Source organism: Callospermophilus lateralis, chromosome 17 (genome assembly GCF_048772815.1).
Source record: "Callospermophilus lateralis isolate mCalLat2 chromosome 17, mCalLat2.hap1, whole genome shotgun sequence".
In the NCBI taxonomy this organism is placed as follows: Eukaryota; Metazoa; Chordata; class Mammalia; order Rodentia; family Sciuridae; genus Callospermophilus; species Callospermophilus lateralis.
Genome location: NC_135321.1, coordinates 44,549,367 through 44,560,068, shown reverse-complemented (window position 1 = coordinate 44,560,068; position 10,702 = coordinate 44,549,367). Strand labels below are relative to the sequence as shown.

Below are 10,702 nucleotides of genomic sequence, written 5' to 3'. Positions count from 1 at the left end.
GCATTCTATGAGATGAGAACCACTGCATTCAGTCATAAAATTATGATCAGGAGTGGTGTTTATTATGTTGGCCACCCAGATATAAGAACTTTGAGAAATTTCTTTTGGAATCATGTGCCAGGAAAGCATTTCCTCTTGGGAAACTGATAAATTTATTTCTTTTTGGTTACTTTCCCTCCTTTTACTGGTGGGAAGCTCCAAGTCTGTACCCCAGTTGGATTTCTTCCCCTCTGACTGCCGGATGCTGATTTCCTAATTAATGCTTTGCTGATCTTTATTCTAAGCTCCCTTTTATCCTTAGGGAATGAGGTAGAATAAACAAGGTAACCTGTCAGAGGCTGGAATGACTGTTCCAAGCACTGTGCAGTATATATGATCAAGGAAACATGGCTTGCAAGGAGGAAGGCTACCTGTGGTCAATGAGGATCAATCAACTATCTGGAGCAGATAATGCTTAGCCCCTCTGGCCTCCCAGCTTTGGGAAGAGGCTGAACCCTGCCCATGTTGGAGCAGCCTGAAGGCCAATGGTGGGAGCCCACTCAGAATGGTGAGTACTGCCTCTCTTGCGTCTAAGAATGTCAACTCCTGATGTTGACCTGAAGTCTGGGAAGCCTCTTAGAGGCAAAATCGCTACAGGCAATTTGGGATCCATCCCTGGGATAACACCATCACCTGCTTTCCGTAAATATAGAACCCTTACATTTAGTAAAATACAACCCAGTCATTAATAACCAAGAGTTTTAAAGCTTTTAAAAAATCATTATTAAGTGTGGCTCTTTCATTTTAAATGCAAAATCCTGAATAGACCAGAGATCTTAATTTTTTTTAAATATAGCTGAGTATTTTAATTATGGATGTACTTGCATATTCTCAGCATACTTCATTATTTATGTAGCTGGTGAAAAAGCTTTTTAATTAAATAGCATGCTGGCAATCCATTGTGAAATGTATAGATGTAGGTTTTCCTAGCATGAAAAAGTTAAACACGCAGACAAGAGGGTGCACGTACGTACATGCGCGCGCGCACACACACACACACACACACACACAGCATTCTGGCAAGTATATGTAATCATTACAAAGTACTTGTTTTGAAATGATCTTAAAATTTGGCTTTTTTAAATATTGAAAACAAAATGAATAGTGTAATGTGTGCTATGGCTTGATTGTTCACACTTAATCCATTAGCTTAACTTGGAAATGGAGTATTGGTTCTCAAAGTGTGGCCCATCCACTAGCAGCATTGGCATCATCTGGAAACTTCTTAAAAAGGTACAGTTTTGAGCCCCACTGGGAGTTGGATCTAGCACCTCAGGATGTAACAAGCCCTCCATGGATCCTCATGCAGGCTGAGGTCTGAGAATCACAGGGTGAGGATTATGCCTTGGGGTGCTGGTGATCAGGAGATCACAATAAATTCAATTGGTTTATGCAGTAGTTTTCTCACCAAAAATGTACTGTGAAGATTCTTATCTGTTTAAAGTTTAAAGATCTACTTGAGATCTGCAGAGCTTAAAAGGGGTCTAAAGACCCATAGTGGGTTAGATATTTTAAGCATGATTTGGATGATTTTGACAAAACATGTATATCAGGGTCTAATATACACATTGCTGTTATTCTCCTTCAAAAAATACACAAAATTTCTGCAATTAGAGCTCCTAATAATTCGTGATTTTTATGGCAGGCTGTGGTGACAGTCATCTTCCAGAGCTACCCCATGCCTGTGTGAAGGCTGATGACCAAGTTCTGTCACCTTCCCTGGCCGAGTGATCCAAGGCCAGGAGGTGAAGCAATTTGGAGAAGACCCCATTGGGATCAGTGCCAGAACCAGAACTAACAGCCATCTGACTCCCTGCTCTGTGCTTTGTCTTCTGAACAATGCTGCTTCTTAAGTACACATAAGCCAAACTGCCTCTCAAATTGCAGCCATCTACTTTGAGTTCAGATTTGCACAGCATGACATGAATTGGGCTGCAAATTATGCAGAAAACAGCCATCACATCCATCTGTGATGTCAGAATCCTCAAGTACATCGTGACCTGTTAGTATCTAAGAGAGTGGAAGTAGACTGGGTCTGATTCCTTCCCCGTGCAGTATGATGAATATCCTCCCAGATGCATTTGGCCCAGTGTGAAAAGGTTAAATATGATTGAGGTTATGCCTGGGATATGCTCAAGAGCAGATTTCATATCCAAGGGTGCAGGCAATTAGATTTTTTTAAAAAAATGATAGAGTAACTAGAAAAAGAAAACACACAAATACACTCATACCTAATGGTAAACTGAATTTATTTCCTCTTGGAAAACAATTCCAGTAATCTCCAGGTTCAGACCGCAGAGTAAACATTAATAACAGTAACATACAGGTTAGTTCAACTGATTCAAGAATTTGGCTGTGTGAATCATTAAGGAAAACCTTGAACACTCAAAGCTTCAAATGTATCCAGGAAAAAAAAAAAATTCTTTTGACAGTCTACATAACAACTATTGCATATATAGTGATGCTACCTGTCACATCGCAAGGCTTACAAATATATATACGGGCCGTATCCAGCTTGGGGTTCTGTTCTGTGAGAACATCTCTTCATGGTTTGCAAGAATCTTCAGCAATAAAAAATAGTCTTGGATTTTAACTGTTGATATACCAAAAGAGAAATTCTAGGCTTAAGTGTAAATAAAAGGAAGTCCAACCATAGTCCCATGTGTAACAGTTGTTTTTAATCTGTCTTCCTTGAAAATACTTTCTCTTAAGCCATCTTGTTCACTTTTTTTTTTTAAATCTTGCCTGAATAGGGCCCAAGTCCACTTGTCTTTATAAGACCATTTTAGTATCAGACGACATAATACATGTGCAACACTTTATATACAAGGAGTCTATCCGGTGCTCAAAAGTTCAAACACATGAACATCCAACAGTTTTGATAATACAAGTTTTATGGTACAATACAATGTTCTGAATAATATACATTAACAATGAAAGTTTCGTGCAAAGAGTAAAACATGTTCCCTTTTTGTGCCACAAAAGTGATTCTCCTTGAGAGACTGTACTTGCACTAACTGCTGTGTTGGGTCATCGTATGATTCTGTAAAAAAAAAAAAAAAAGAAAAAAGAAAAAGAAAGAGAGGGGGAAAAAAAAAAACTTGAGTGATTTTGTTTTCATCAGAGCAAGCATAGATAAGTGCCAACAGATTTGCTTAGGTGTTCCTGGGGCATTACCTCCTCACTGTCCACAGGGAGGCTCAAACCAGGCAACTCCTGAGCCTGCCTGGGGTGGCCATGTGCAGGGAAGCTGTCGTCTGAGAGTACCGGGAGGAAGAGTCAGGGCCAGCAGACTAGAAAGGGAGATTTTGGTGGCACTTTCCCTTTTCTCTGCCTCTGCTATGCCTTCCCGGAATACTCTCCCACTTTCCACCATCTCCACTTATCAAGCCATGGTCCATTTTTCAAAGACTAGAGTAGCACCATTTTAACAGTTTTTGGTAGCTTTGCATTATTCCTATTAGTGTGCTTGGGCTCTAACCTCTCAGATGATGAGCATCTTGACAGCAGGGGCTCACCTGTCCCTGAATATGGACATCCTAGAAGGCAAACGATACCTGGCCAATGATGGACAGGGGGAAGTGTATCCAGCCCCTCTCCTGAGGGTGTTCTGGGAATTGTAGCCACCTCATGGTTCAGGAGCATATCTCAGCAGCCTGCTGTGACTTCCTGGTCCCCAGATGCTATTGTTCCTTTGTGCTGTAGTTTGTCCCTCTCTTTCTGAGTGAACAAACTCTTTCCAAGTTGTGAGAAAGCAACTGGGACACCGGGGCCAACATCCAAGCCAGGAGGGTGAGAAATAGATAAGCAGGCTCCAAATGCAGGCAGGACAGTAGCAGAGTCCTCTCCTGCATGGAGGACGCCATAGGCCTATGGGAATTCATCTGGGGTCTAAGCCTGGAGATGGTCAGACTTCTCCCTGTCCCTCTGACTTTTCCTGGTCATGTTCTCCTGTTGCTCACATTGTATACACTCTCCTCACCTCTTCTGACCAGAGCTTTGAAGCTGAGCTTAGAATACAAACACTTCCATCCTCATCCATCCAGCTTGGAATTCCTCTCTCCCTTCTCTGATTTTCTACTGCCCTTTATGTTGCACCCATCTTAGGTCTTGTCTCACAACCATTTGTAGGCCTGGGTCTTGGCCTTTGTCAGTAATTCTGAGGTTTGTTCACCCTTCATAAGCATCTGTGCAATGCTTACCTGGCACAGCCCACAGCACCCAGTGCTCAGTAAAGAAGATCTGGCCAATCGAGTGACAAGGCAAAGAAGAGAGAGACCGAGTCCCCGCCATCATGCTTTCAAAGGGCTCAAAGAAGGAAGTGGTGGGCACATTGTGGTCAAGAAACATGGCAAGGAGTATTTTAGAAAGGAATGAAGGCAAATCCTGGCTCCACCTGATCTGGCCTAGCCGCGAAGGGAGGCTTTGCAATAGGGACAGCACATGACATTGTCATTGAGGCTGCAAACATGAGACGGGGATGCAGAGAAGACTCTCCAGGCTGAAGGACCCACACGAGGAAAAGCAATGAAGCAAAAACATGCAGGGTGTGTGGGGGGGGCCCTGCAGCTCGCTCAGGTTGACTGAAGTCTTCTAGAGTGTTCTCAATCAAGAATACTTAAGGGAAATGAAGATGGAGGTTAGTTTGAGGAAAGATGACCAAGAACCTTATAAACCTTACTAAGGCGTTCAGTCTTGGTCTTTCAGGTGGAGAGGAGCTGCTGGCATAATTTGAAGCAGAAGGCTTTGTCTTCAAGATCTTGTCAAACCCCTGACTACAACCAGCCAACTGCCTGCTGCTCAGGAAACGCAGGCTGAGTGACTGAGGGATAGTGGCTGAAGTTTGCCCAGCTCTTCCTTCCCCTGTTTCAGAATTAACTTATTTGTGAAGGAGACTGATAATGGGAATATGCCCCCTTCCCACAGTGAGAAGCACTGTCCATAGTGGACAGTTAGGACTGCCTGTGGAGACCCTGTCATGGCCCTCAGTGGGGCTGGAGGAAAAAAAAAAGAATAAGAAAAAAAGTGACAAGGAATATCACTACTGATGAGGAAGCTTCATTTTATTTTTTCTTACTTAAAATGTACCTGCTTTGATTAACTAGTACTGGCCTCAAAGTACATTTGGCAGTAAACTACTTTAGTGCAGGCTCTTTACCTTGGTATTGATTTCAAATGTGTCTGAAAAGTATTTTTCACAAGACATACTCAAAATACTGATGAGAGCAAATAACTGTCTTATTTCCTTAGAAATCAAAGCAATTGTGATCAGAGTTTTATAAACAATAAAAAATTTAAATACCCAAAACACACTCTTAGATTTCTCATAGCATTTGCTATCCCAAAGTCTTATAATCCTACAGAAAGGTTTTTAATTAAAAAAAAATTACAAAAAATAAAAAAGTATCAGAAACTATGGCACTAGTTATCTAAATGATGATATACTGACAGAATTTGGGTGATTTTTAAAATTTGACCATAATCAATGTAAAAAAGAAATCGATTTAATAAAACATCATTTTTATATTGAAATCTATTAATGTGGATAAAATTCATTCTTTGCATTTTTCCCTATTTCCTACAATAGACATTGGTATTGTTTCCAATTTTTAATGCAGCACTAAACATTTACATCTTTGTACATATAAATATAAACACATATGTGTATATATAAGTTATATATACATGTGGGTATATTTATATTAATCAGGTATTTTTGAATGAAGTGTTTACAGAATGCTCCATTTTTTAAAAGGACTCTAATAAAGGATGACACATTGGAACTTCTCCAGTGTTTTTTTAATGTGCCTATGTTGAGATATTGCAAATCATGTGCTTTAAATTAATTGTCCATAAGAGTTGGCAATAGTTGAGTCTTAGATCAGGACTTTTATCCTAAACCCAAGCCATAAGGGTCTCTTCAGAGGTGCAAAGAACTGAGCAAATATATATACATATACATCACCTACTGCAACAGATTGAAGTCCCTTCTATGAAGGAGTTATGCTTTGCATGTAAGAGATAAGAATGCAAATCATTTTTGAGAAGGACAAGAGTAGAGCATGTGAAATATAAGCTTATACAAAAATAAAGATCCCTGATATAAGTAACATAAAAATGAGAAAGTGGCATGAAAAATGATAGACACAGAGTCCTCTTGGTGTGGAGATGCCTGCACAACACTGAGGTCCCTTGGTCTCATTTTTCTTTGCTCCAGTCCAATTGAGGGCCACAACAGGTCTCTGTTGTGTACTGGCTGTCCACCCAAACAGTGATTATCATGGTGGGAAGAAGGCACATTCCTAGAGGTTCTTTGGAAATGGGCATATTTGTGTTTGGGAAGCAAAAAATCCCAGATGACTTTGCTCCATCCTCCCTCAAGGGCTGCTCCTCATTGCCTTTGAGAACCCCTGGAGATGTTTCTGCTGTCCCCCACCCCCCATGTATTATTCCAAGTCCTTTAAACATATGCAAAGTCTCCTTTCACTCTCTGAAGGAGGAATGACATGTCTCAGCCACACAGTTTATCCAACTGGCTTGTAGGTATGCCAGGTCACAGTCTCAAGACATGACTGGAGATCCTCTTGGAAGACAAACCAGTTGCTTTATGAGAGTGATCAGTGATTTTGTGTTTTGGAAAAAAAAAAAATCATAGACATCATTTATTTAGAAAGGGGGCTAAGAAGCAAGTGGAAAGATAAAATATAGGCAACAGAAGCACCGAGCTGAAAGGGCAGGCTCCTGAGGCATGGCCTGCACTTGCCCTGGCTACCGGCCATACCACAGAGCCAGTCCTGAGACACTGAGGACACAAATGTGCACAAGCAAAGTGGGAAACCTGCTGCCAGGCCTTCCTCAAGCAGCCTTCTCTGTGTAGGAGTTTTAGCTTTAGGTCTGGAGGAAACCACTCCACTAGAACAAAGCAGTGGGTAATCTCACCAATTTTACACAGCAATTCACAGTCCCCAAAGTACTTTAATGCAATGACAGGTTATGAGAAAAAATATCTGTTCCAATGAAGGGAAAGTGTTTTACATAATCGAGAAGAACATCAGTGCAACATTGGTGGAGGTGGGGGGTGATGACAGAGAAGGAAGTGCAAGAGAAGGAAACTTCTGTAATCCCACAGAGAGCCATATTCTACTCTGCAAAAAGCCATCTCCTGGAGACCCCATGTCTAAGTAACTGAAAATTGCAAACCATTAATCCCAGTTATGAACAGTTGTTTTACACGAGGGGGGTTCGTGTTTAAAGGGAAAAAAAATCAAATCCACAACACACCTTAAAGCTTAAAAGAAGATCCATCTAGGTATGATACCTTAATAGCAAGGTTTCAAAAACACTCTTTACGGTAAAGGGCCCCCATTTGGAAGGAGTGTGCTCTTTTTTTTTTTTTTTTCCTTCTGTAAATGTGAAATTAAACTTAGGAAGCTAAAAAAACAGATGAGGGTCTTAAAAATTCCCTCCTAGCACCATGTATTTCTTTTTAAAATATGAGATGCCTTCCATTTTATAAGACTGGAATTCTCATCTTGGGCTTGGCATTCTAACAAATGATTAATTCAGCCTCCTCCTCTCTGAGAGCTGACCACATTTGCTGGTCAAACGGTTTAATCCTATTTTATATGCAAGCCAAGAAAAATATTTTTAAATAAAAATAAAACCCCACGATCCTCTGAAACTGTTCACCTTGCAATCTTGATCTGCTCCTGTTTTCCTTCCATCTTGATGTGAATTTGAATTTTTGTACCTACAACAGTGATGAAGTTAAGCTTTGGAGGAAAGCCAGGGTGGGGCGGGGGGGAATCTACCTTCCCAGGATTGAAAAAATTAAATTTCCACCCCCAAAAGTTGTGCCCACAGATTGCTCTGACTTTTTCCAATTCTTTGGCAGAGACCACATCTCGTCTGTGCTTTGTAACCCTCTCTTGGCATCGTCAAAATGTTAAGTGGCAGTGGTAATAAAAATAAAAACAGCATTTGAATGGGAGTTTTGTGAAATCTGTTGATTCAAAGATGTTAATCATTTTTACCATGACTTGTCTATTTATAGGCTTTTGTTTCAGACGAATTCTGACAAGCTTTTAAAACTAGGAAAAAGAGCCAGCATGCTATTTTAAAAAGGAATGAAAAAAAAAAAAAAAAAAAACACAAGCTTTCCACTAATTCACTATGCCATTAGAATCTCGAATTTAAACTGCAGTTATATTCAATTTAAATGAGATGTTTTCGAACCAGATGAAATAGTAGGCAACTGTGGCTCAGAAACAATGAAAGGCGGGAAGAAATATAAAGATTAAATGTGGCTGTTTCTTTCAACAGATGGTGACAGCACTGTGGCAGCCTGTTGTTTTTTCTTTAGTTGAAGAACACAAACATCCGTAATCAATCATCACTGATTAACTAATTATATTACCCTTCCTTTTATCACTTGGGTTGGACCTTTATCTGTAAACACGGAGGATAATCAGTATGCTCTTATTTTTGGAGAGGCATATTCCAGTTCACATACAGTTATGTGGTTTACAGGCTGCAAACAGAATTTCTACATTACCGTCAACCTTTAAGCACTACTGCTTCTTTTCCCCTTCATTTTTTATTTTATTTTTTTTTAAACAAAAGCAATTGGTTTCCAACAGGCTGGATAATAAGTCTTTTGACCTGCATTCTTCTTTGACCCAGTAAGGTCACCCTTGTGCTCGGGCATATAGCTGACTTAGGAAATGCCTGCAAGTCCTACATTTCATCTTCTGCCCACTCAAAATAAAGCTTTCTTTAAATGTGTCTGTACGGGTCCCTGAAGGCCAAAGAGGCATCCCTGTAGTGGGCAATGGAGGGACAGAAGCTGCTGCCTTTATTAATGAATGCAGACCATTATGAGTCTGGCTGGCTCCTTCCCTGTTCCCAGAAGCATATACTGTACGTGACTTAAAATGCTAGAATATTGACACAAAGCGAGCCGGGCACCCCTAAGGAAAATTACTCCTTGGATATAATGTAGGCTCGTAACAGCTATTAGAGTACAAAATAAAACCCTCCGGGATCAGACTGACATATACCGCATTCTACCTAGTCCTCAAACATTAGAAGAATTTCTTTGTGGAGGCATTCTCAAGGACAGCATTAAACTGACTTTTGTAGCAATCTGCAACAGCTTTTTGGCTTAGAGCTTTTAGTACTAAATCTCTGGTTTGAATCAATATAAGTACTATATCTTGTACATTAATCAATACATTTGGTTCAATACATGTTCTATTAAATTATACTTTCTAATCAAGATTTTTACATTTCTACCCTCTCTCTTTTTCATTCCCAACTTCTTCCGCTAGTAAAATAGTTTTCAAAGTGTATACAGCTAATGATGACAGGATACTGAGTTATTTCCCCTGTATATTAGAGAAAAAATAGTCACAAAGGGCAAAGGGTGGCCTTTAAGCATCTTAATAAGGTCAACAGGATGTGAATGTTAATAAATTAACATTTTCAAAGTCTATACAATTACAAAAGTAATTTTAAATTAGTTAAAAGGGAATAACTATGGCACTGGAAGTACCATTAGTTCTAAAAATTACATGGAAGACCTAAATTACCCAGAGTTCCATTTATCCCCTATTTGGCCACCCCGAAGTTTCCTCTGTCCACAAACTATATGCCTCTGGCTGAAGAAATTTTGGGTAATTGTGTTTTCATAGGCCTTACCTGGTAAGCATCATGAATGTATACGTGGACATGAACATTTTTGTGAGACATGTTATAGTTCAATGGATATTCTTTAAAAGTAAATATCTTTTTCCCAAAGTGGGTTGAGAATAATAAAAAAAAAAAAAAAGTCATGACACATAGCATATTTCCCATATTTAGGAAAGTCAATTCATGATTTTTACATTTGAAGAATTTACTAGAATGAGTTTTCTATTCTTTTATTATGACATAGCAGTGGCATTTCTGAAACTGTCAGTCATGATAGGCTTTTGCCCCTCTCCTTAATGCCATGAATGTTGCATTTACGATCATGTTTGCACTGACAGAATTTTCCTCTTTATTTTTTCATATGGTAATGTCATCACCATGAACTTACAGAGACACTGATGCATTTTCTTTTGACATTTAACAGTTCGCATGGGCTTGGGCTGACATCTCAAAGCATTTTCTGGGTGACACTAAGCTATATTAAAGCAAAAGGTGAAATGGCATCATCAGAAGTGATCAAAAAAATACAAGATACTAAAGACAGAAAAGGACAATTAGGTTGTTTAGTTTGTCCCTCTGCAAAAACAGAATTCTCCTGTGAAGTTTATACTCCGGGCCAGTTTTAAATGATTCTGGCAATGAAATTTCCATCACATCTCCCAGAGGAAATGACTTCTTATTCTAATAAACCTCACCAAAGGACATTTTTGTTGTTTTTGTTGTTCTCTGGACACTTTAATAAGCCCAGAAAAGGTGATCTGAGATAATCCTGCAGTAGGTGGGCATTGGCGTGTTCCTCTGTTCATTCAGGAGTCTTGACCATGTACCCATAGTATAAAGTTCTTCTATCTCAACCAAAGTAACCCATTAGACAATCCAATAACCATTTCCCAGTCATTACACAAAATACAAGCCATTTATGTGAGGGGTTTTAGAGATGAGTCTGCAATGAGAGGGAAGAAGGCTGCAGAGT

At 39.6% G+C, this 10,702-nt stretch overlaps 1 protein-coding gene across 3 annotated transcripts in view; it reads right to left on the bottom strand.

Moving 5' to 3' along the window:
- Positions 1 to 2,317: 2,317 nt before the first annotated feature.
- Znf521 (zinc finger protein 521) overlaps positions 2,318 to 10,702 on the bottom strand; it is a 271,525-nt gene continuing 263,140 nt past the window's right edge. For all 3 annotated transcript variants that reach the window (XM_076837080.2, XM_076837078.2, XM_076837079.2), the window contains one exon: positions 2,318 to 3,082. In XM_076837080.2, the coding sequence (XP_076693195.1) occupies positions 3,053 to 3,082 (30 nt within the window). In that variant the 3' untranslated portion in view covers positions 2,318 to 3,052. The remainder of the gene's footprint in view (positions 3,083 to 10,702) is intronic.